Genomic DNA, 24,983 nt, shown 5'->3' on the forward strand with positions numbered 1-24,983 from the left:
ATTGAGTCCAGGACAATCAAGGCTGTGTAAAGAAATCCTGTCTTGCCGGGCGGTGGTGGCGCACGCCTTTAATCCCAGCACTCGGGAGGCAGAGGCAGGAGGATCTCTGTGAGTTCGAGGCCAGCCTGGTCTACAAGAGCTAGTTCCAGGACAGGCTCCAAAGCCACAGAGAAACCCTGTCTCGAAAAACCAAAAAAAAAAAAAAAATCCTGTCTTTAAAAAAAAAAAAAGGTTTGGGTGGCTGGCTTAAACCTCATGAATGGTTGCTGGGAATATGGGGTTTAAAGCAGCAGGTCTGGCTGAGTCACGACAGTGAGGAGGAGATAGAGGCACTATTGACTGCTCTCTCCTTTGGCTGTGTCTACCACATGTATGATTACTGCAGAGACTTTTCTAGTTTCTGCTTCTTCCATCCAGTCCCACTTCACTGGCAGCTGCTTTTCCTGTCTCTCAGGACGAAGCCACTGAGTTAGTCCTGTATGTCTTAGTACAGACATTTATGCTCTCCTCCGTCCCCCACAGCCCTGCCCTCTTCAGTTCACCCGGAGCATTTTATTGGCCATCCTCCATTTGGAGCAAGCTGGTCTCTGCCATCTGGCCTTGCTAAAAGCAAAGTTCCCTGAGTTTTCCTAAAGCAGAACCCTTGCGTTCAGAAATCACCATTTTGTTTGAAAATCATTGAAACTGCTTCACTGTTAGAGGATGCCACAGGGCCACACGACCATGGCCACTCTCCCTAGGGCCGTCCCCATGTTCTCATCGGTCCACCATGTCCATATGCGGGCCTGAGCCCTCACCACTGAGATGCTGTTGCTACTCAGACTGGACCTAGAAAGCTACCAGTTGTCATATTTCTGCTTTTGTTTGTATTGTTTTCTGTAAATCAAGTCCGCGTCCCTCCCCACCTCCCCACCCCTGCTGCCCCACTTTTACAGTCTCTGCCTTCCCTCGCAGATGCTCATTCTTTTTTTAAATTAGTACTTATTTGTGTGTGTGGTATGTAAAGTGCTGTGCACATGTCATAGCATGTGTGTGAAGGTCAGAGGGTAGCTTTTTGGAACTGGTTCTTTGTTCCTACCTTTATTGAGGGATCCAGGGATCTAAGTTAGGCATGTATGGAAAGCATCTTTACCTACTGAGCCATCCTGTTGGCCCTCAGCTGAGCTACACAGCTCCCTCTGTGCTTTCTTCATGTCCCTGCCAACTCACTGAACATGAAAACCAGTTAGCCTGGGCTTCCCCTGAAACAGACAGTCATGTTATAGAAAGATGGACATTGACTGCCTTACCTTGTAGAGTTTTTAGCTACACTGCTAACAAAACAGAAGGAGACTTGGGGTTTGGGAGTAGCCTTTCTGAGACATCATTGTTGCTATGTATATTCTGCTGCCTCCTCTCCTGCCTTGACTGTAGGAAAAGTGTACCAGTAAAATCTGAGTAATGTTTGGGAACAGGAAACAGGTCACTACTTCTAATTTCCAACTTAAGACTATTCTTTTGGCTGACTTTAAATCTCCTGTTTGGTTTTCTAGAGGTCTAGAGATTATTAAGACTAATCTTTAGAGAATAGAGATTATAATATTCAAGCTCTGAAATAAACATTTTTATCTTTTCAGACTCCCAAAAAGAGTAACAAAAAATCTCCAAGCTTTCCTAAGACTACACCAAGAAAGTTCCCTCGTACGGCACAGACTTCACCATGCACTCCAGAAAGACTACAAAACTCCCCTACAGAAATACCTCCGGCTGAGCGAGCCATTTCTGAAGCATCCTTAATAGACTCCTCACGCAGTTATAGCTCACCATTGGCATCAAAAGTCACTCCCCACAAAAGAGCCTCCCCTGCAGCAGAAGAAACCTCTCCTCTCCTCACAGAGCTGCCCAGAACACCCAGTGGTGAAGATGTCCGACCTCCTCGATGCTTGTCGGACTGTGCATGGCTACACTCACTGAATTCCAGTCCAAAGGGCCTTTGTTGTCCAGCATCCCCACCTCCCTCGACTGCCCAGTCCCAGAGTCAGTGTCTAAGCCCTGTAAGCTATTCTTTCAGAACACCTCCACGTACAGCCCTCGCTGGCACACCTGAGCATCAGAAGCACCAACAGCTCCCTCTCCCCAGGACCTCTCAGGTACAGGAACCTGCACAGAAACTACAGGAGAAAGCCGTCAAAATCCCAAAGAAGCCAACAGACTCCATTCCTTCTTCCCTACTTCTTTCTCCAAAGGAACACTTTACTTCTGGATGTGATGGCTCCCAGCATCAGCTTAGGAAATCCTTGTCAGCCTCTCCTCCTACATCAGCCAGCAAAGCTGCATCTGCCTCTTACTCTGTTCTCTCAACTCCTCCCAGAACCCCACAGAGAATGACCTCCCACCCCATCCCCCCTTCTCCACCATCGAAGCTTAGGAGACAATGGAGAAAGACCTCCAGTCCTCAAGACTTCCCAGAGTGCCAGCCTGGACCCTCTGTTGCTCCAGTGCTTGAGGCAGCTGCCAGCCTAGGGGCCATGGCAGACTCTAGAGGACAGCAATCTCAATCTCCTGAAGGACAGAGCTGCCCGGGCACTGGTTTCAGGAATTCCTGGCAGGTATCCTCTCCTGTGCTCATTGCAGGTGACACAGAGCACCATCCTCTGATTGAAGCCCAACTCCATAGCCTTGAGAGCCATGAGGTAAAAGGTGGCATCTTACCAGGGGAAGAAGGTGAGGGGTGGAAAAGCACACGAGCTGATGAGCCTCCCTCTGTATCTGGCCCTGGGATTCTTCCACCTGTCCCTTCCTCTGTGTCCAACTCCCCTGAGCTGGTGGCCTACACCTGCATGGCAGGCAGAAGGCAGAGCGAGACTGGTGCCCAGCAGGGGAGCCCACACACATTGGAGGCCACTGGCAGCCCTCAGACCTATGAGGTTGAGCTGGAGATGCAAACATCTGGCCTTCCCAAACTCCGAATTAAAAAAGTAGACCCTGGAGCTCTTCTGGAAGCTGAGGCTCCAGGAAAGGAAAGCCCTGTGGGAGAGGAGGGTTCCCTCCCTGCTCTTAGCATGCCCAAGGCCAGCAAGTCCTCCAGTACCTATTTGTCGCCCCCTTGCCTCCGCCCCTCACACAGCACGCCTGGCAAAAATGGGGGGCAAACCTTCATCTGCCAGTCTTGTACTCCCTCGCGCTGCCCGCCTAGTACCCCCTCTCCATTTCAAGCAGATGTCGGGGTTTCTTGGACACCATCCCCCAAGCAAAGTGGGAAGACCACTCCTGAAATTATCAAAGACTGGCCCCGAAGGAAGAGGGCGGTGGACTGCAGTGTTGGTCCCTGTGCTGGGAGAGGCGAGGCCAGTGCGGACTTCCCTGGGACTTCATCACTGCTTGAGCCTGAGACTGAGGGAAAGGAGCAAAGCCTTGAAGGTGACCTCCCTAAGGCTCTTGTCTTGGAGGATTTTGAACTAGAGGGGGTGTGTCAATTGCCAGACCAGACACCTCCCAAAGACAGTGTGTCTAAGGCTGAGGAAGCCTTCTCCTGGGAACAGTTTGGATTAGGCTCCAGAAAGAGACACCAGTCTGCCAAGGAAGAAGCCGAATACGATGTCAAAAGGGTCTGTGATTCCCTGAGTGAAGACCCCCAAGCTAGCAAGCACAGAGAGTGGTCTCCACACTGGAGTGCACTGCCACTCTGCTCTGTAGGGGAAGACGAGGTGTTTGTTTCTGGTGAGTGTAGTTTTCAAACCAACATGTGGTGTGTTTTCTCTTGGGCAGGGTGGTGAGGAGGTGTTTGGAGCTGTGGGTCACCTGGAGTCTTGTGGCCCACACTTACCCTGTGGCCTCTCCTTAGGCTCCACCCCACCCTCTGGCGGCATGGTACGGAGCAGCCTCTCTGCCAGTAGTCTGCAGGCCCTGACTCAGTCCCCGCTGCTGTTCCCAGGAAGAACACCATCCTCTCACAGCAGGGACGGCAGAGGTAACCTGTGTTAAAGGTCCCGGGTGCTTACCAGGGCAGGGCTTTCCTGTGAGTGACGCGCAGGATTCTTGAGAGTGCAGAGTGTGGGAAGGTGTGGTTTGGACCCTGAAGTGTTGTGTGCCTTTCCCAGAGACTTCATGGTAGAACTTAGGGCGCCTGAAGAAAAACCTGCAAAATCCTCCCAAACTAATTCAGATTCTGGGAGTGGTGCTGGTCTGTAGTCTTGGGCTCTGGGTAGTGAAATGGCTTGGGCAGCACAAGTGACAGTAGTCAGCACTTTCTCACAGCTGGTTTATGTCCACATTTCCTTTACATTCATCACTAGTAAGTTCTGTCGGCCTCTGCCATTGGACCCTTGCTTCCCTACCTTCTGGCCCTTACACAGGATCCAGCTACTCAAGACAATGGTTAGAAACATTTGTGTTGAGGGACTTGGGTGGCTCTCTTCTCACAAAACATTTCAGCCATGCAAAGTAACATAAACTCCTCTACTCCGACCTAAAAGAAAGACTTATGTGTGGACACACGTTCGGGCACTTTGCAATTCCAGTGGTTTTGCACTGTCTGCACGTAGGTGGCACTCCTGAGTCCACTCTTGTAAGACCCTCTGTGGTTAGAGCATGCTGTCTTTTATTCAGGCCTCACTGACCTCTGCTTTTCCCTAGACGAGGATGTGGATGTGTTCCCCTCCACTACCGAAGTGTCTCCTTTCAGCCAAGCCTTCTCCCGGAGACGGCCTTTCAGAACCTACACAAGGAAGAAGCTCATTAGCTAGCCCTGGTGGAACACAGCTGGAGGACTCAGAATGAGGAGCACAGAGCCTGGCCAGATCCCTTGCATTCCTGGAGCAGTACTCCAGAGTGGCTTTCTCTGGATGTGGAAACAATGCCAAACTCATACCACCAATCCCAGCAATGTGCCCAGAACTTAATGGGACTGAGAAAGTTCACAAGCAGCTAGGTCTCCTGTGGAGTTAAAGAAATTGGGGGCTTTGCAGGGTGTGGTACTAGGCCTATAGTCCCAGCACTTGGGAGATGGGGGCAGAAAGCTCAGAATAGTCTGACCGCTCAGCAAGTACAAGGACAGCCTATGATATATGAGACCCTGTACCAAAAACAACAAAAAGACATCAAGGACCTTGGCTTTTCCCCAGTCATTGTTGAGCTTACCACTGGAATGCCTCATTGACTTCATCTGAGGCCAGACCCTGGTCTTTTTGGGGAAGGTTAGGAATCTGTTGGGCAGCCTGGCAGTCTAGACACCAAGCAAGGTCCTACTCCAGTGCTTCCATGTCATGACCTTGGTGAGTCAGAGGACCATTGCCACACTGAAATGGAGAAAAGAACCCTTGATATAGTCCCTTGAGGTACTTGTCATAAGGCTTGAGTTCCCTGACACAAGCGGTACTTCATAAACTAAGACCTGTATGTAAAAGCCTACAGTGAGAAGCTAGATCACAGTAAAGTCCTCCTGGCTACTTAGCGTTCAGTGTTTTTGCCTGGGAGTAATTGCAACTGTGGTCCAGAGTGATCATACTGTAGGTCTGCCCGGAGAGCCAGCCACATGGCAGGGGTCTTAGCCAGGTATGTGCTTGGCATCTGAGTTGACCTGTAATCAACTAAGCCACCTGCTGTGGAGTCTTGGCAGGAGCCTTATCTGCAGTGAGGGCTGCTTTGGTACCTTCTCAGTCTTCCCAGAAGGGTCAACCCTATTGTGGCTTCCTATTATCAGATTCCAAGTGAAAACTCCCATTTCTCCTTTCAGAGATGTTCACTTTGTGTGGTTGAGATAAACAACTAAAAATGAAGAAAAGGCAGACCTAGAGTGTCTGCCTGGGTTCAGTTCCCAATACTGCTGATAAAGAAAGGGCTTCAAGTTGGCTCAAGCTTTCCGAGGTCAAAGTTCATGGCTATTTGTCCACCTGTGCACTGGCAGGGAGGCAGCCAGGAAGTAGAGAGGAGGGGCAAGACTCTAGTATCCCCCTTCAGGGATGCTCTCCAATAGCCTAACTTCACTAGACCCCCAACTCCAATAGGCTCCACTGCCTCGCTGAGGACCAGCCTTCAAGAGTCTTGTGGACACATTTAAGATGTAAACTGTAATGAGATTATTTGTTTATTATTAAATGATATTTTTAAAAATTCTAAAAATGGTAATAACTTTCCTAGCTCCCCACCTACACAAGACCATCGGAGCTTTAACCCTGTTGTTGCTGTTGTAATCAAGCCTTGGATGATCTCCAGCTGTGTCCCACAAATGGAAGGTAGCTGTCAGGTACTACAGCTTAAAGGGGTGGTAGGAGTTTGCATGTGTTTAAAAAAAAAAAAAGACTTCCTGGATTTGATCCACAGTGGGGGAAAGTCTCGTTCTTTTGGGCTACAGCCTGAATTTGCTGACTCCAATTAGTGTAAAGATGAGACAGGGTTTACAGTGTGAGGCTGTCCTTCACAGAAGCCAACAGGCAGCCTCTCAGCAGGACTGCAGTCAGAGGCAGGGCCTGACCAAGGCCTACAGGGGGTTTTTCCTGACATCAATCATCCATGGGCTGGTTCTTCGGGGTTCCCACCGGGGCTTAGGCAAAGGTCCAAAGTTCCAGGAGAGGCCCGCTTCACCCACGGATAGCACCCGCCCTCCTGGAGGTTCAGTTGTTTCTCGGGCCCTTAGCTCCTCAGAGGAGCCCTGCTCGCTGCACAAGCTCGAGCGTTTCCATGTCAGGGGAAGTGGGGCATGGACCAAGTCCCTGCTCTCATCCCAGGCACGGGGTGCCCCCTCCAGAAGGGAGGACTGCCAGAGAGCTTCAGGAGCTGCTGGGTGGAGCCCATCTTCGTTTCCAAGGCCTTGTCTGTTTTCCAGGCAGAGGCTTCTCCTCTCCCCACCTGTCAGAACAGCATCTTTGTCAGACATGGAAGAAGACAGATGTTCCCAAACCCAGTGGGGCAGACTCACAGGGCAGCACCAGTGTTTACCTCGGCTCTGGCCTGCCGTGTTTCCTGCCCCGAGCTTCTGTTTCAGCTCCTGGTTTATCCACATGTGTCGGCCCAGTTCCTTCTCCAGAGCTTGAATCCGGGCCTCATATTGCCTCTTGCTGTCTGCTAAGCCCTCGCCAAGGTGCTCTGGTGTGGAGAGACAGGATTAAGGAGTGAGGGCTGTGGGCAGGGCACCTTGGCCTAGAGGCAGCCAGTGTTGTGGGCAGAGCACCGGCACTCCCCTGCCCTCACCTCGGCCCTGCTGGAGGAGCAGCTGCACATTCTGCTCATGCTCCTTTTGCTGCAGGGTCAGCTGGCGGTCCATCTCCAGGCGCTGCCGCTCCAGTGCCACCTCCAGCCAGTACACCAGCCGCTGCTGCTCCTCCAGCTGCATCTCGAGCTCCGAGAAGGCAATCTGTTGCTGGTGTTGCTCCTCTCGGAGGGTCACCACCTGTCCCAAGACCAGCCAGGCTCAGCCCAAGTGATCCTTAGCCAGTTGGTGATGTGGTCCCCAGGAAATCACAGGGTCTTTCCTGCCTCACACAGTGCTGTAGACAGTGAACTCCCAACACTCAGAGCTGGCTGTCCAGATGGAACTTAACCACAAACCTTTCCCCACCACAGAGTACACAGTGGAACTGTGGGATTGCACCCAGACCAGGATTTCTCAACCAAAGAATAAGGCATTTGGGGCTGGGTGATTCCTGGTCGTGGGGCCTGTCTATTATGCAATATTTATCAACATCCCGGGCCTCCCTCTCCACCTCCCAAATATCAACCAAAAGGACCTGGGGGGTGGGGAACCAGTCTCTCTTGAAATCCCTTGAGTGTGGGCCAGGGCCTTCAGACCAGAAGGGAGAGGAGACTGAGTCCTAGCTTCAGTGAGATAACTTCAAAGAGACTGTATAGTAAAGGGGACCCTGCCCTTGACTCCTCATCTGGGAGAAAGGAACAAACTTTTTGGAGTTGCCAGCAGAGCCTCCAGCAACAAGCTAAAGGAAGCAGAGGCAAGGGTTTGTGCTGGTAATCCACCTTGTCAAAATACTTGCAGAGCAGAGCTCTGGTCTCCGAGGAGGAGAGGTAGCTGAGCTTGGCCATGAGATTCATCTCACACTGCGACAGCAAGGAAGCCGAAGCCCGCAGCACCCGCTGGCGGCATGTGATGGCCTCGTTCTTGTACTCAATGGCAGCATCCAGGGCCTCGATGGCTTCATCCAGCTGGAACAGTGTCCTCTCCTCCTGAAGAAACAGGTGCATGCATGGAGGAGGGGTACCAACCTTCCTTATCAACAGAGTCCTGGGCAGATATAAAACAGCCAATGCACAGACACAGCTGAGCCTTCCGTGTCCCCTCGACCAGAGAATGTCTTGAACATAGCAGAAGTGCCCCTCACTGCAACAGCACCCGGGTCTGCCTGACCACAGCGTGACGGGCACAATGCTCTGAGGCTGGGTTCTCAAGGGAAGCTACCTCTATTCCCTTTGGGAGAAGCTCGGGGAGCTCCAGAAAGCGGAGCTGCTGGGACTGCCTAAGATCCGGGACAACCGGGGATAAGCTTATGCAGTGCAGGCTTTCGCTGTTGGAATGAAGAGCATTTTGTATACAGCACAGCACAGTTGTCTAGTTCCGCTGGAAGGGAGCTGAGAAGTCCGTAGGGTCCCACATCCATCAAGGGGTCCCAAGGGACAATCTCACTCCACCTTACGAGGCTTAGCACACCCTAAGGCTCTTGTGTCCTAAAGCAGCAGGGCCAGCCCTGACAGAGCCAGGGGAGGAGGTAGAGGGTGGCAGAAGGATGGGTGGACAGGGATCAATCAGAGAGCTGAAGCATAGGGACAGTGCTGGGTGGCCGCCCAGTGGCCATACCTCGGGTGACAGCAGGCTTCCTTGCCTCAGCTTGCTGTCAATCTCTAGGCGTTGCTTCAGCAGCGAGTCCTTCTCCTGGCGCAGGGTGTCTATCTCCCCACGGATCTGCTGCTGGTTCTGGGCGCTGCCTTGCCGCAGCTGCCCGCTCTTCTCAGATAGCTCCTTCTCCAGGTGTTCCAGACGGCTGGACACGCGCACAATGTCCTCGTTTAGGGCCTGAGGCAGCACCACCAGTGATCAGAGAAGGAGCAGGCACTATCCTCACAGAGGACACAGAAAGGGCCCGGCTGGCTCACTAGATGCTAGGGAGGATGTGGGTCTTTCCCTGGCCTACCTGTAACCCCAATGCTTGCTTAGGGAGCAGGGCCCTTTAGAGGACCAGATCATCTGTAGGGGAGATGGCCCAGAGGATTGTGCAAGCGGAGAGAAAAGACTCTAAAATCAAGAAGCTGCTGTGCAGGAGGCTATCGGGGAGGAGACTTGGCTGTAGAGTATGGGACTATGGGAAATTGACCCTTCCTGGAGGCTCATGTGGGAGGAAGCAAGGGGAACTGTGTCCAAGGGATGTTAGAGATCACCTAATGTCCCCTAGACCTCTCAGATCTCTTGTGTTCCGTGATGACAAGGACAGGAGCCCTAGTCTGAGTGTCCACAGCCCTTCAGGAATCTGGCTTTGACCTAAGCATCTGGATTAGAACAGGCCTGGATTTGGGTGTGACATAGTCCCACTGAATTCTCTTGGCCACATTCTGATCCCTTCTGACAGAAGGACAAGGTGGCTCAGCAGCTGGACTTCCTATTAAAAAGGAGGTAACCATGGCAGATGTAAATGGACCCACAGCCTGCCTCCCACAAAGCTGGATTCTACTTGGCCATACCATTTCCTACACCTGTTCCTCATTTTGCCCAGGTGGGTCCCAAAAAAGCTGTTTGCAAAACGCGAAGTAGACTATAGGATGGGTACCACTGTCCCATACGCTAGTTCCTGTATCATAAACAGCCTAAAGCCTTAAGATTCTTGGGCACCCATAGGATACAGCCCAGAGGGCAAAGCTTCCCCTGTCTTACCTGGCAAGACTATCACTTCGAAGAACCTCGCCCACCTACACACTGCCCTGCAGGGCCTCACCTGGCCAGGAATCTTGTGGCGTGGGAGGAGGGGTGGGGGTGGAGGGGTGGAGGAGTGCTCACCTGGCTGGACCTCAGGCGCTTGCTCTCTAAGCCGGTCTTCTCCTGTATCAGGGCCTCCTTCTTAGCCAGGATGACCTCCCGCTTGTGGAGCTCTTGCCCTAACTCCTCCAGCGCCCGCCGCTGTTGCAGTACCTTTTCCATCTCCTGGTCCAGCCACTTCTTCTGCTCCTCGATCTTCTGAGGGACCGTGGGGGAGGCGGGAATCTCAGTACCCGCCTCGAGCTGGAGCCACTACCGTGGCAACGAGCAGGCTCCCCGCCAATCTCACGGGGACACGGGCTCAGCCCAGCCGCACCTGCTGCTGCTCCAGGCTGACCACGGAGCCATTGCTGCCACTGCGCCTCTTCCTCTGGAAGGCTGCAATCTCTTCCGTCTTGATTTTCAGGATCTTTTGCTGTTGTTCATGCTTCAGCTCCAGTTCCTGGGGGGAGGAAGCCCGGTGAGGATGGAAGAAGCGCGGTGGGGAGAAGGCCTGCCGGACAAGGCCATGGCGTGCGCTCATAGCCTCAAGTTTCCTATAAGCTCTTGGCGGACCCCTCTCAGTGAACCTCCAGTAGCCTGTTTCTAAGATCTTGTAGCTGTGAGTAGTGGGAACCAGACAGACCCCTTACCCACCCGGCCAGCCAGAGCCTGACCTTGACACGATGCTGCCGCTTGTTCATCTCTGTCTCCAGGCGCCGCTTCTGCTCAGTCTCCTCCCGGAGCCGCCTCTGAAGCTGCCCCTGCTGTCGCCGCATGAGCTGCACGTTCCTCTCCAGCTCCTGGAGCCGGGCCTCACTTTGAGCCGAGAGTGACACCAGCCGCTCGGTTGCTTGCTTCTTCTCCTTCAGAACCTGGGACCCACACAGCAGCCACGGGGCTATGCACAGGGCTCCTAAGGAGCTTGGCACAGTGTTTGGCACTTAGCAAGGGTGGGCAGGGCTAACAGGTGGGTGAACAGGAGGACACGAGGAAAGAGGGAAAGGTAGGTGGACGGAAGACTAATGACTGACAGCAGAATACTAATAACGTAGCTCCGACAACTTCTGCTGCTCTTTGGGTGAACTGTGCTAGGTGCTTGGTACGTAGTAACTGATCTAACAGACTTATGACAAAGTCTGCCTGCTGGGATGGGAAAATAGTTCAGTGGGTAAAGATGCTTGCTGCCAAGCCTGGTAACTGACCGAGTTTGATCCCTGGGACTCACACAGTGGGAGGAGAAAGCCAGCTCCTAAAAGGTGTTCTCTGAACTACACACATACATGCACACACACGCATGCACACACACACACACACACACACACTGTGGCACCCTTATACATACACACAAAAATAATAAGGAAAGAAAATTGGTATGGCCATTATCCCCACTTTATAGATTAGGAAACAGGCACAGAGAGAGAGGTTAGGGGAGTTGATCAAGAACCTACACCCAGGGACTGGAGAGATTCAGTGGTTAAGAGCACTTGCTGGAACCCTGGGTTGGGTTCCCAGCACCTCCATGAGCTCACAAGAATCAGTAACTCCACTTCCAGAGGATCTGATGCCCTCTTCTGGCTTCTACAGGTACAAGCACCCATGCGCTACACATATTCAGGCAAAACACTCATCCACATAAAAATAAGTGAGTCTTTGATCCCAGCACTTGGGAGGCAGAAACAGGCAGATCTCTGTGAGTTGGAGGCCAGCCTGGTCTACAAATTGAATTCCAGGACAGGCAGGGTAACACAAAGAAACACCGTCTCTAAAAACAAACAAACAAACAAACAAAAAGACAGAGGCAGGTTTTAAAGCCAGGCGGGTTCCAGAGCCCATATTCTCAGCCATTCTACCAGATCACCTCTTGGGCTGGAACTGAGAACAGAATGAAAGACGGAAGTGGAGAGAGGGTAGATGGGTGGGTGGAGAGGCAGCTGGGATCGTCTGAAGGACGGACAGGGCTGCGGGCCAAGCTGTTTTTCCCCACACTCTGAATGGGATGGGGCGGCCTTTCAAGAAGTAAGTGGAGGCCTGAGGGTGATCCTAAACTAGCATCCAGCCATCTGATAAAAGAGGGAGAAACACCAAGAGCGCAGGGGCACAGGAAGGCAGAGGACCACCATCCTCAAGCCTCAGGAGGCCTCAGACAGGCCAGACCTGTGGAGACCTTGAACTTGGATGCCCAGCCTCCTGTGTGTGCGCGAGGCTAAGGCGCTGCTGTGCGATCCCCCTCCTCCCCCCCCCTCCCCCCCCGTGGAATCCGCTCTCGCAGCACTAGCGAATGAATATAAACTGCACGAGCTGCTCAAGGGAATGATGTGAAAGATGGGCACACACAGCTACGTGAGCCGTCATCTAGTGGAAGGCTAAAGCAGGCCACGGGACAGTGCTCGGTCTGGGCAATCTTCTGTAATACTCAAGGTCTTAGGTTTCCTTCCCAGAAAAAAGCAAGCAAGCTAAATTAATGAGGGGTCAGGTGGACACACACACTGACAAACAGGAAAGACGGGACTGAAGAGCTGGGTTGCAGGCAGAGACGGAAGTAAGTGTTGTGGGCTGAAGGACATTCTCTTTAGACGACCGCCCTTCCTTGGTGGGCAGCACCTGCCTCTCTATCCCTGTTGTGTTGAAAGCTAAGCTCAGCCTAGAGGCCAGGAGGAGTAACTGCCACCAGCTAGGGCTGATGGCAAGGATCTCGGTACACACAGATTCCAGGCCCACAAGCCTGTTCCCAGAAACCTCCCACCCCCCGCTGGGAAACCCCAACACTGACCTGCACCTGGCTTTGGGCTGCAGCCACTCTCTTGCGGAATTCCTGAAGCCTGGACCGCTCGCTGGCATCTTGGGGCTCCCTGCCCTCCAGCTCACGAAGCTGCCTCTGCCCTTCGTACAACTCCGCCCGGACACACTCGGCCTCCTGCTCCAGCTCCCGGATGCGCTGGCTGTGCTGGCGGTTCAGGGCCTGCGCTGCCTTCCCTGAGAAAGCAGGTCTATGGTGGCACAGGCAGACCCCTTTCCAGAGTATTGTTTCCTGGGCTGGAACACTACATGGGTTTCTCCAAGCCCTCTAATCCACTCACTAAATCACAAACCCCTCCCTCCCCACACACACACACACACACACACACACACACACACACACACACACAAACCTTGCTTCTAGTCCTGGCTGACCAAAACTCCTGATGTTCACCAGGTTGGCCTTGAACTCAGATCCACCCATTTCTGCCTCCCGAGTGCTGGAATTAAATATATGCACCACCCCTTCTAGCCCCCTACTCAATTTTAAATGAGTTTTCCTCACAGAGGTGACCCAAATTAGCAAGTTTTATCTTTATCTTAATGCCAGACAAAAATCAATATATACCCTGAACCTGCATATATCTCTAGCTTGAATCTGCAAGAAATATGAAGGACAGAGGAAAAACACCACTTCTGGGAGTGACCAGACAAACTCTGGCAGGATGGCTCAGAGCTGAGAGAAGGGAACCTCAGAAGCCCACGAAGCCAGCCAAGACTGCCCAGGGCCCAGGTATGGGAGGCCAACTCAAGCCAATGAGGCTGAAGAACACCGCTGGGTCACCAGGAGATAAGGCCTGGGTACTAAGGGAACAGGAGTTCCTAATGTGGAGAGCCTGCACTGCGCAAAATACACAAGCCAGCCTGCAATCCCAGCACTTGGGAAGTGGAGACAGGATCAAGAGTTCGAGGCCAGTGCTGGCTACACAGTACCTTTAAGGCCAACTGGGGCTACATAAAACCACCTAAGAAAAGGCGAGAAAACAACAGGATCATAGCATGGTGGTTATTCAGGAAAAGGTCCAAGCTGTTTTTTGTTTGTTGTTTGTTGTGAGGCCATTGTAAGTAGAAAAATAAAAGGGTACAGTAGCTGGAATTTGTTTCAAAATCTTTCAGCAAAGAAATGGGCACAGAGCTCAAAGGGGGCTCCCTCAGTGACTGCTAATTCTGAATGATGACCTCTGGACTGTTCTTTCTTCACTGTCTATTTGAAAGTTTGAAAAGGGAATTTCTAATAAATTCACAGCTAAGACATTCAGACCTGGGCAGTGGTGACGCACACCTTTAATAAAAATGTCAACCACCAATCTAATTACCCCAGGCCACAGGGTAGAAGCAGAAAACTCCGCCTGTGAGTTACCCTGTGACCTTGGCGCGCGCACACACACACACACACACCACACACACACACACACACACACACAGAGAGAGAGAGAGAGAGAGAGAGAGAGAGAGAGAGAGAGCAGGGGCGATAGAGAATAAATAAAAATGTTTTTAAAGCCGGGCGGTGGTGGCGCACGCCTTTAATTCCAGCACTCGGGAGGCAGAGGCAGGCGGATCTCTGTGAGTTCGAGACCAGCCTGGTCTACAAGAGCTAGTTCCAGGACAGGCTCCAAAGCCACAGAGAAACCCTGTCTCGAAAAACCAAAAAAAAAAAAAAAAAAAAAAAAGAAAGAAAGAAAGAAATGTTTTTAAAAATTTTTTGGGGGGCTGGAGAAATGGCTTAGAGGTTAAGAGCATTGCCTGCTCTTCCAAAGGTCCTGAGTTCAATTCCCAGCAACCACATGGTAGCTCACAACCATCTGTAATGGGGTCTGCTGCCCTCTTCTGGCCTGCAGGCATACACACAGACAGAATATTGTATACATAATAAATAAATAAATATTTTTTAAAATTTTTTTTGAAAAACCTATCAAATGGCCACCACTTAAATTATCCTCCGTTCCTCAGCTCAGCACCAGTACCAGATGTGGCACATCTGGAGGGAGTGGGTTCTCATTTATACTGTGTGACAAGGACCAAGAGTTACTGGTCTTGGCACCTCCAACACAGCAGGTCAGGAAGTAAGGGGCTCTGTTTACTGAGGACTAGTCAAGACACGCCACCAGAGTGATGTCATTTCCCCGTCACAGCCATCCTATGAAACAGGTTCAGGCATCACTCCCTTCAGACAAGAGGAAGCAGAGGGCTTATTATACCTGATGAAGGCCAAACAGCTATTAGAGGCTGAGCTAGGTCTCAGACCGAGGCCCTGTGGCCTGTGCTGCTAAGGGGGACGCTGCCAAACCCTCCCCAAAGCAGCATAGGAAGAATGCAGGGGGAACGGGGACCATCCCAAGGAGGAACCACCCCAATACCAGCACTCACCTGTGCGGACCAGCTCACCAATGAGCTCCTCCTTCATCCGGATGTTGATGGCCAGTTCCCGGATCTTCTGCTGGGCCTGAGCCAGCCGCCACTCCGAAGCCATGGCAGCTGAAGCCTGGCAGGGCTGGACTGGCACCTTGCTGCCACCAACTGCTACGACATGCAGACCGTTAGGGTCAGCACCCTGACTAAGAGTGGAGGAGGCAGAAGGGTAGTGTGGAGGGGCTCCTGCGTGAGTAGACGGGAAGAGGACCCCTCGGTTCTCCATCCAGCTTACCATGGGGAGCGGGGTTGGCAGGAGCTGACTCCTCTAGGCAGACCTCTGGGCCCTTCCTGTCAGGTGGGCTCCCCGGCTGGACCCCTGCCCTCTGGCTCCAGTTGCTGATCCCATTTCTGGAAGGCAGAAGCAGAAGTCAGTACCATTCCCCAGCTCCTAACCGAGACTAGCTACTACCTCTTAGGCCTGGAGGGAAGAGGAGAGGCCTCTGGACCCTCCAACCCTCAGGATCAGGTTGAGGCAGAAGCCAGAAGTCAGGAGCAGAGCTTAGAAGATGCCAAGAAGCTCCAGGTACCAAGGATCACCTTGGAAACTGAGCAGCAGGAGGCCTGGGCACTTCCTCTCACAGGCACCCCAGTGAAGCCTTCCTAAAGCTCACAGACCCCCAAGGGCTGGTGAACATGAGACAGGCAAGCACCTTCTGTCATGTGAGAAGCCTTCACACCACCACTGGGAGAATGACCAGGAGTCTCCCACAGCCTAGCGCAGCCCCGAGCGGATCCAGAGTGTCCACACACTGAGTCTCCCTCACCTGCGAAGGTGTAAGGTCCGCCTGGGTGGCTCCTCTTCTTCCTCTTCCTCCCCTTCCTCCTCTGAGGTACTGGAAGAGCTACTTCCCAGCTTGTCCACTTGGGCCAGCACCTCCGCCTTGACCTCCCTGCCGTTTGTCACCTGCTAGGGGAACATTAGGGACTCAGGATGAGAATATTTGTGGGGCATCCTCCTAGCCGTCTCCCTCCCAAGGCTGTTGCTGGGGTGGGCCCAGCCGTGCACACCCTCCTCCCCTCAACTTCCCCCACCATGCTTTACCCTCCAGATCTGTCAAGGGACACACTGGGAAGTAGTCTCGTCCTCGAGGAAGCATCTGGGTCTCCTCAGGTGACAACCTGCCCTTTCTAGTAGGCAGCTCGTGATAACCTAAGCTCTTTCTCACATTGACGCCCCACCGGAATGACGACGGGTACCTGACACACTCCCACCCAACCCGAGCCCTCTACAGCTGCAGAGCTGAGATGAGCTGGAGTTCTGAAGCAGCGCAGGATCAAATCAACTTTATCCAAAAGACCCCAAGCTGCAGAACCTACGGGCAGGGGACCAAGCCTTGGGGAGACAGAGCAGAGCTCGTGGAGGGGTGAGCCTGCAAAGAGTCACCCGCAGACGGTAAGAGTTCCATCCTCAGGTGTACAAGGTGCCACCTTGAGATCGCCAGTCTCCTCCCTCCAAGTAGTCTCCAGCTGTCTCAAGATGCTCACCGGCCCTGTCCACTTCTGAGAGGCCCCACAGTCTCTCGAATTCTGGCCCTTTTTCTAGGGACGCTTAAAATAGGAATTTTTTAAAAAGATTTATTTATAACTATGTATACAGTATTCTGTCTGCATGTATGCTGCAGGCCAGAAGAGGGTACCAGATTTCATTACAGATGGTTGTGAGCCGCCATGTGGATACTGGGAATTGAACTCAGGACCTCTGGAAGAGCAGTCAGTGCTCTTAACCCCTGAGCCATCTCTCCAGCCCTAAAATAGGAATTTTATAACTCACAGCTGGTCCCGTGGAGACACGAGCAAGGGACACACGCCCCAATGTTGCCCTGACCCTGCTCCAAGCCTTGCCGCTTCCTCACCTGCTCAGAGCTAACTTCTCCAGGAAGACAAGTGGGGGACACCATGCCCAGCATGTTAGGGTGAATACCCCCCAGGGGGGCTGTGTGAGGTCGAGGCATAAAGGACCCGGGAGGCAAGCCCTGCAGGAGCCCTGGTGCTCCCCAGCCAGGCCGTGCCAGCTCCAGCCGGAGCCGCAGTTCCACCATCTCCTCCTGTTGTTCTCGCAGGCGGTCACTCTGCAAGACACAAATCCAGGGGACGTGGATGCCAAGGGATGTCTGCTGACCAGCACAAAACCCAATCAGAACATCTCACCTTCTGGGATGAAACAGACGTTTGAGTACCACTGACCCCATCTGGATCCCATTCTGTCTGAATAACATACTAACTACACTGGTTGACTCAAGCTCCCATGTCCAATGCTCATCACATTCCCACCATGCCTGCATGCCTCCCCTGTCCCCGACGGGAGAGCCCAGCATAATGCTGACCTGATGAGCAGACTCCCAGATAGCACCCTGCTGCCCTCCTGCAAGGGCCGAGGTGCCAGGCAGTCAGCACACTCCTTTCTCTGTTCTGCCCTCACCCCATGCTTCCGTTCATGCCGGGCACCTCCCGTCTCTACAGATCCCTTCACCATCATCCACTGCCCCAGTTCCCCCATTTAAGCAAACTCCCTTCCACTCTGGGAAACTCTCCCTCCCTCCTGCAGAAAGCCTTCCTGCAGGAATAACATTCTACCTGCAGTTTGTACTGTTCCATGGCATCCTCCAAAGCCGCCAGGAAGTCTCGATTCTCCTCCTCCAGCCGGGCCACCTGGCTCTGCAGGCTCAACAGCTGCTGGGCCCCCTCATCTTCCTATGCGGCAAGGACAAAAGCTGTAGGTTAAGATGGGGCCTGCTAAGGCACTGGGACACCCCAACTCTTTCTCTGCCCTGCCCCCAGCTCACCCAGTCCTATTCTCCACTACGTTCTAAGAGCTGCCTTGCAACGGGTGCTCCTGGCCCCATCTAAGCTTACGTGCTCTCTGTACGCCATCTGAGCCATCTCCCGCCATTATTAATAAGGTTTTAAATGTTGCTTATTATTAATAGGACCTTAGTTTTGAGCTAGGGTATTGCTATGTAACCCAGGCTAGCCTGGAATTCGTGGTCATCATGTTTCCGCTTTCACGGGGTTGGAATTAGAGATGTGGTCACTATTCCCACAGGTCACGTTTTTATTAATGTTATATTATTAAGAACACCTCGGTCTTTACCAATGTGCTTGGTACCTGTTACACCTTCCGATCTTATAATATCCTTGTTTAGCAGATCTAGAAGCTAAATAAAGTTAAGGAAGTGACAGTGAACCCCGAATATACTGTTAACAGGCACGACTGCCTGGCAAGGACCCTCTTCCCTCGATCCCTACCCCGAGCCCACCCCAGGGCCACCTTTCTCCCGCTGTTCCCCTGCGCAGTCTGGTCCTCGGCTGGAGCGCTCTCGATGCCGCTGTCGGGTCCAGAGGCAGAGCTCAGGGCGCTGCGCTCGCCTTCCACAGCGCACAGCCAGTCCCGCACCTTACGGGCAGCAGCGCCCGGCAGCCCCGGCTCTGCCTGCAGTTCCCGCAGGAGGCTGTAGGCGGCGCTGGTGCGGGCCCGGCAGCGCGCGCACTCGGCGCCCAGGCTGGCAGCCGCTACCGTGGAGCCCCCTGCGGGGCCGGGCACGCGCCGGCCGCGGTGGATGATGCGCGTCTCCGAGCGGTGTCGCGGAGGCCCACGCGCGCCCCCCGCCTGCTCTTCGGGGGCGCGCTCGGCCTCGGGCCGCCAGTTGACTGTGGCGCGATTGCGGATGTTCTGGGCGCGGCTGGCGTAGTTGAGGGTGTTGAGAGTTTCGTCGAAGTCGGACGAGGAGGGGCTAACGCAGGCGATCATCACCGTCTTGGCGTTCCCTCCCAGGGAGTCTTTGAGGATCCTGACGGCAAGAGGACGATGAGCATCAGCGGCTGAGCTCTTGTGAATACTCATCTGGGACCAGGTGACAAAGCCACCCTTCCTGGAGGGCTCCATGACCCCAACCGAGCCCAGAGAGATGGGCCAGCTCACCGGGTGATCTTGGAGTCGCGGTAGGGAATGTGGCTGCCTCGGCGCTGAGGGTCCCCTAGAGCGCTGATGACATTGCCGAGCGCTAGCAGGGTGCTGTTAATCTGGATGCTCTCCTTGAGCCGTTCGCCGGTGCTGCCGGTCTTGAGAACCCTCTCGGAGCCTGCCAGGTCCACGAAGTGGAATTTGGAGACCAGCAGGTGGCCGGCGGCGGGTCGAGGCAAACGGCTGGGAGCCCGTCCCCGCTGCTCCAGGGTCACAGTGAAGACGGTGTGTGAGCGGCTGGAGAGCCGGTTGAAGTGGGTGGCGCCTGTGTGCCGCGCAGCGTTGCCCATCTCCAGGAGGCTCAGCACCTCATCCAGGCCTTCCACGTCCACTTCTTTCACCCCGCACAGCACTGTGGACACAGAAGACTGTGAGCAGCTCCCCTACAGACAGCCAGAAGACAAGCACAACAGTCCGGGACTCCTACCTGTTCTTCCTCCCCAGAAGCACCCACTCATGCCCAGGGTCCCAGCTTTCCCACACTTAAACTTAGTGCTTCTCACTCTGGACACAGAAGCATATATTCAACTAACTGGAGGCAGGGGGGAAAAAGCGTCCAGGGCCTGGATGGTGTTTTCCTTCATGGAATGTCTCTCCCACACAGGTAAGCCAGCCCACTCTCAGAGCAGCCTGAGGTTTTCCTTGCCACAGGCCTCACTCCCAGTCCCCGAGATTTCTCACCAACGTTTCCCCGCTCATCTTCCCGAAGCTGGATGTCGCGGCTGGCGGTACCCACTTCTAGCAGGTCTCGGAACTCCTCCTTGTACACTTCCAGGTAGGACACGTGCACCAGGCAGTCCAGCAGGTCATTCTCATCAATGAGCTTGAAGGCCTCGGCCATGGCCCTTGGGATGATGCCCTGCTCATCTTCACGCAGGGAGGCTAGGGAGATACCACAGAGTCTCCCGCTGCCATCTCCCGCTGCCATCTCCCGGCTAAACCTGGCCCAAGTATCTTACACCCCACCATCGGCTTGAGAATGGGGCTGTAGCATGGAGAGGACAATGACAGGGAAGAAGGACAGACAGCCTCTGGTAGGCGGTGCTCCAGGACGGGTAAACAGAATTAGGGAATTCAAGCAACCGCTCATGGTTTCATCAACCGCCTTCACTACATTCCCCACAGATATCAGATACCCTGGGCTTGATTACTCCCTGGGACAAGTAAGTCACCAGCATGGCCCATGCACAGCTAACTAAAGGGCTCTTAGTTTGCTTCAAGGAAATACAGTGTTCATCCTAAGATCCCATGTGAAGTTTGCTTAAATATATTCACAGCAAAATGCCTGGAAGTTACTAAATAAAAAGAAGATTGAAAGACTCCTTAGTGGCTTAGTGGTAGAGCACTTGCCTCACATGTGAGACCCCAAGTTCAATACACACACACACGACTGAACAATATTTAACAATAAGTGTTCATCACACACTCACACACACACACATACACACACACAGTCTTTATCATATCCCCAATTCAGAGTAAATGGTTCCACATATCGGGGTCAGGAACTAAAATACTATTCTGTGGCCAGAAAATTCAGATGTTGCCAGGTGTGGTATTGCATAAGCCATGAACATTTACCATGAAATATTATTCATTTGAGTGTAGGCGTCAGCGCATGTGGTGTTGAGGATCAAAGTTATGACCTCAAACATGACAGCAACTCTACCAATGAGCTACATACAACCGTGGCCCTATGGCATATTATTAAGAAAATAAAACAGGCTAGAAAAGATTAAGTATAAAATAATGCCATGTTTAGCTGGGCATTGTGATGCATGCCTTTGATCCCAACACTTAGGAGGAAGAGGCAGGTGGATCCCTGAGTTCTAGGCCAGCCTGGTCGACGGAGTAAGTTCCAGGACAGTGAGGAATACACAGAGACTACACAGTTTTTGTCTCAAAAGCCATAAATAAATAAATAAATAAATAGACAAATAAATAAATTTCATGTTTAAAGAATATTTTCACAGAAAAAAATGCTCGGAGAGGCAATTATCAAACATGCTATTTTACATTTTTCTGCATTTTCTTCATTTTCTATAATAGACAATTATACCTTTGTAATGCTATGGTCTGCTTATGTCTCCCTAAAACTCATGTGTTAAAATACTCACCCCTATTATGATAATATTAGGAAACAGGGTGACTAACTCATGAGTTGGAGCGCTCATGAATTAAATGAGTGCGTAGAAAAAAAAGTATATGGTGCTGGAGAGGTTGCTGAGGGGTTAAGGTCACTTACTACTTTTGCAGAAGACCAGGATTTGGTTTCCAGCACCCACATGGTGGCTCACAACCACCTGTTATTCTAGTTCCAGGGAATCTGGTGCCCTGCTCTGGCCTCTGAAGACACCGAGCATACATGTAGTGCACATACATACATACATACAGGCAAAACATTCATACACATAAAAAGAAATCTTTTTTAAAAAAAAAAGGTTTTGAGCATGGTATGGTAATTAATGCATGTCTATAATTTCCTAGCACTTGGGAAACTGAGGCAGAAAATTGATAGTTTGAGGTCTGCCTACACTATGCAGTGAATTCCAGACCAGCCTCAGATACATCAAGACTCTGCCACAAAAGACAAGAGAAAATAGTTCATGTTGCTTACAAGGAGGCAATGGAACTTCCATTGGAACTGGCTCCAAGAATCTTCCCTGGATGCGGAGGCTCCAATCTCTGACTGGAACACAGATTCCTAGACCTTGGTAGCCCTGAGACATAGTAACTTGCCTTGTCCTTCCTATGCTACGATTCCAAAACCCATCTTATCTCATCTCGAGAAAGACACCCATTCTCAACTCTACCCTTCCTGCCTTTCCCAGCAGCTGGCATGCTGGTCCCACTATGGAGTGCTGATCTCTGTCTAGGAAATCTGCATTCCCTCCTCACCTTCGCAGGGTGGGGGGGGGGCAGAAATTCAGGAAGACCTTGAAGCCCCTCAAAGTGGTCAAACGGGTACAATACGGGTCACTCACCCACACTGGCCTCCCCCATGGTATACGTCTTCCCGGAGCCTGTCTGACCATAGGCAAAGACAGTGGCATTGAAGCCCTCAAAGAAAGCCTCAAGAAGGGGCTGGACGCAAGCCTGGTACACGGCCTCTTGTCCGGTGTCCTCTCCCAGTACCACATGGAAGCCAAAGTGGCGGTCACGCCCCAGGGTGATTCGACCATGCTCCGGCTCCACCTGCAGGCAACTCTGATGGCCATGCAGCAGCTCCTTGGGTAGCAGTGGGCGAACTCGAAGGGCCACCCTCACTGGGGCTTCCTCAGCTCCAGACAGCCTCTGGGCCTCCAGCCCCATGTTGAAGGAGGGCAGCTCTTGGATCTGCAGAGAAGAGGAAAGGTCCCTGCCATTAGGACCAGACCACACAGCTGTAGACCTTGAGTAGTTTGGGAGAGGGGTGTTCAAAATTGAGAGCCTCTGCTCAACCCGGTACCCATCTGCCACACAAACGGTGATACCACCTTAACACAGTAACTTCTCTTGACATCCTCCACTGGCAAAAAAACGCCCCACCACTTCGCACCCCCTTCCCCTGTGACCTCATCTCGAACCACACACAGGGCACCACACCAGGGAACTCCTTCACCTAGATACCCACTGGGCTTCACACAGCCCACCAGTGCCCATCTCCGAGACTGCTCGGCGCCTGCCCATTTCTTCAAAGAAGTCATGGGATCCTTCAAGGTAAGTTCCCATTACTAAGTTCTGCCAATTCCATCTCCTAAACACCTCAAGATCTATCCTCATCCCGTCTTGCTACCGACATCCTGTCGGGTTTTTTTTTTTTTTTTTTTTTTTTTTTTTTTTTTGTCAGCTTTCTGAGTCTCAGTCTCCCTGCCCTCTCCAAACCCACAGCCTGGGGCAGCTTTCAAAAATGCAGTCACAAGCCGGGCGGCGGTGGCGCACGCCTTTAATCCCAGCACTCGGGAGGCAGAGGCAGGCGGATCTCTGTGAGTTCGAGACCAGCCTGGTCTACAAGAGCTAGTTCCAGGACAGGCTCCAAAGCCACAGAGAAACCCTGTCTCGAAAAACCAAAAAAAAAAAAAAAAAATGCAGTCACAGCCATCTCCTTTTTATATACGCCGCCACCAACAATAAAGGAAGCTTAGAACAGACACCCCACTTTCCCCGTCTCCTGGACAACCGTGCCTCTCCTCACCTCTCAGGTCAGCAACCACTGTGTTACCACCCACGCTTGGGGCTGGACCCACTTTTTGCACAGGGCCGGTGAAACTGCTCTTTTCCGTGCCCACCACCACCATAGACAGACCTTTGAGCTGCCCACATCAGACACTGACCACACAGATGCAACTGCCAGATTCGCCTTCCAGATGGAAAGCAAGAACCCTCTCTATTTTGAATCCTATCACCAGCACCCAGCACAGGGTACAACACTACCCAGTAATCCGTGGTGACCCCACCACCACCACCACGAGCTCCATTCCCCCTTCCTCATCACATTCCTTAGTCCCCAGTACTCCCACACTGAACTTTGTTGTTTTGGTATTTACTGTTTAGTCTCGCTACATGTATAACCGCTCATTCATTCGGTCCGGGTTAGGTACCCGGACCTGGGTACACAGAGGTAACACTGTCTGGTGGTGTGATAACACTACCTGGAGTGGTAGTAACACTCCAGGTAAGGCTCTGAAGCTTAGACCTGGCTTCTCCATCCCCACAATCAACGCCCCGAGCCTCAAAGGAGTCCTGACAACTCCACCCGCGCGATCGACCACTGGGAACAGGCCCTCCCGGAAAGTTTGCAAAAGCGATTACAAACGCGGACCCTCGCAGGCTGCTCCTCCTGGCCAGGCCGGCCCAGTGAGGAGCTCCGGGCAAGCTGGAGAGCACCGATGGGGCGCTGCTCAGGCGCCACCCGGGTGCGCCCCGCCTCGCCCTCCACCCTCTCCTGACCCACACCCACCTGCCCGTGTGCAAGCTCAGTCCCGGGACTTGCGATCGTGCTCGGCGCCCCGGTGCGGCGCGCTCCGATGCCGTCATCGGGACCCCCGCCCCCCAAACATCCCTCCCTTCACCCGCAACTCCGCCTGCCCTGGCGCTCGGGGGCGGAGGCGCTAGCTGGGCGCCTCCAAGTCGGCCCGCAGACAGGGCGGGGCGGGCCCTCGGCTGGGGGAGGGGCGGGCCTAGGCCAGAGGGGGCGGGCCTGGAGAAGCAGCCAGTGGCGTCTCTTCGACTCTCAGAAGTCTCCGAAATCCACACTAAGCATCTGTCCTTCACTCAGAGACCAACTTCTTTCTACTCCCAGCGTTAAACCATCCTCCTCATTAAAAACAAAACAACAAAAGCAAAAGCCCGCCTTCCTTCAATTCTAAAACTAACTTTGTCACATTTTAGGATTTCTGAAATCAAAATGCATTTTACAGTCACTGTCAAAGGACACATGTCGTGGAGAGAGGTGATACAGGTGTGGCCATCTCAGTGACCTCAGAGGGATTGTTCCCACTGGAAACACCATGCATTGTTGAATGTTTAATCCAGAACTGGAATCCAAACGGGACGGGAGGCACAAGCCTGCAATCCAAGCGCTCTGAGGGATTCCTAAGGCAGGGAGACAGGGAGGCATTCAATGCCATCCTGAGTTACAGAGTGAGACTTTGTCTCAGAACAAAAGCAAAAATATGAAATCAGGACACCGAACCGGAAAAGTAGTAAGGCATATGCCTAGACCAGGAAGGCCTTGGTTTCCATCCCAAGTACCGCAAACCACCACCACCATCTCAGAACACATATGTGTCACTTAAAACAACACCAAAGAAAACTCTGATATAGCAGTAATTTTTAATGCGGTACATCCGCAGAAGATTGCCTGTTATAGACGGGCAGCATAATTAAAGGCTTTAGAAA

The 24,983-nt window shown here is 52.7% G+C and overlaps 2 protein-coding genes across 2 annotated transcripts in view; one reads left to right on the forward strand and one right to left on the reverse strand.

Moving 5' to 3' along the window:
* The window catches only part of Ticrr (TOPBP1 interacting checkpoint and replication regulator), a 39,543-nt gene extending 34,819 nt beyond the window's left edge, over positions 1-4,724 (forward strand). Inside the window, exons 20-22 of the mRNA XM_038314224.1 lie at positions 1,617-3,699; positions 3,824-3,949; positions 4,615-4,724. Coding sequence (XP_038170152.1) covers positions 1,617-3,699; positions 3,824-3,949; positions 4,615-4,724 — 2,319 coding nt within the window. The remainder of the gene's footprint in view (positions 1-1,616; positions 3,700-3,823; positions 3,950-4,614) is intronic.
* Positions 4,725-6,131: 1,407 nt separating this feature from the next.
* Kif7 (kinesin family member 7) lies at positions 6,132-24,109 on the reverse strand. The gene is made up of 19 exons (XM_038313907.1): positions 24,043-24,109; positions 22,088-22,439; positions 19,785-19,985; positions 19,062-19,455; positions 18,411-18,930; positions 17,717-17,833; positions 16,996-17,211; positions 15,907-16,049; positions 15,375-15,490; positions 15,098-15,250; positions 12,705-12,907; positions 10,609-10,806; positions 10,269-10,394; positions 9,974-10,150; positions 8,783-8,998; positions 7,948-8,154; positions 7,168-7,366; positions 6,916-7,062; positions 6,132-6,825 (listed from the first exon to the last, which is right to left on the reverse strand). Exons 2-19 carry the CDS (start codon positions 22,413-22,415, stop codon positions 6,458-6,460), a joined length of 4,029 nt encoding a protein of 1,342 aa, XP_038169835.1. The 5' UTR covers positions 22,416-22,439; positions 24,043-24,109; the 3' UTR covers positions 6,132-6,457.
* Between the last annotated feature and the right edge of the window lie 874 nt (positions 24,110-24,983).

Source organism: Arvicola amphibius, chromosome 12, assembly GCF_903992535.2.
Source record: "Arvicola amphibius chromosome 12, mArvAmp1.2, whole genome shotgun sequence".
NCBI classification, from domain to species: Eukaryota; Metazoa; Chordata; class Mammalia; order Rodentia; family Cricetidae; genus Arvicola; species Arvicola amphibius.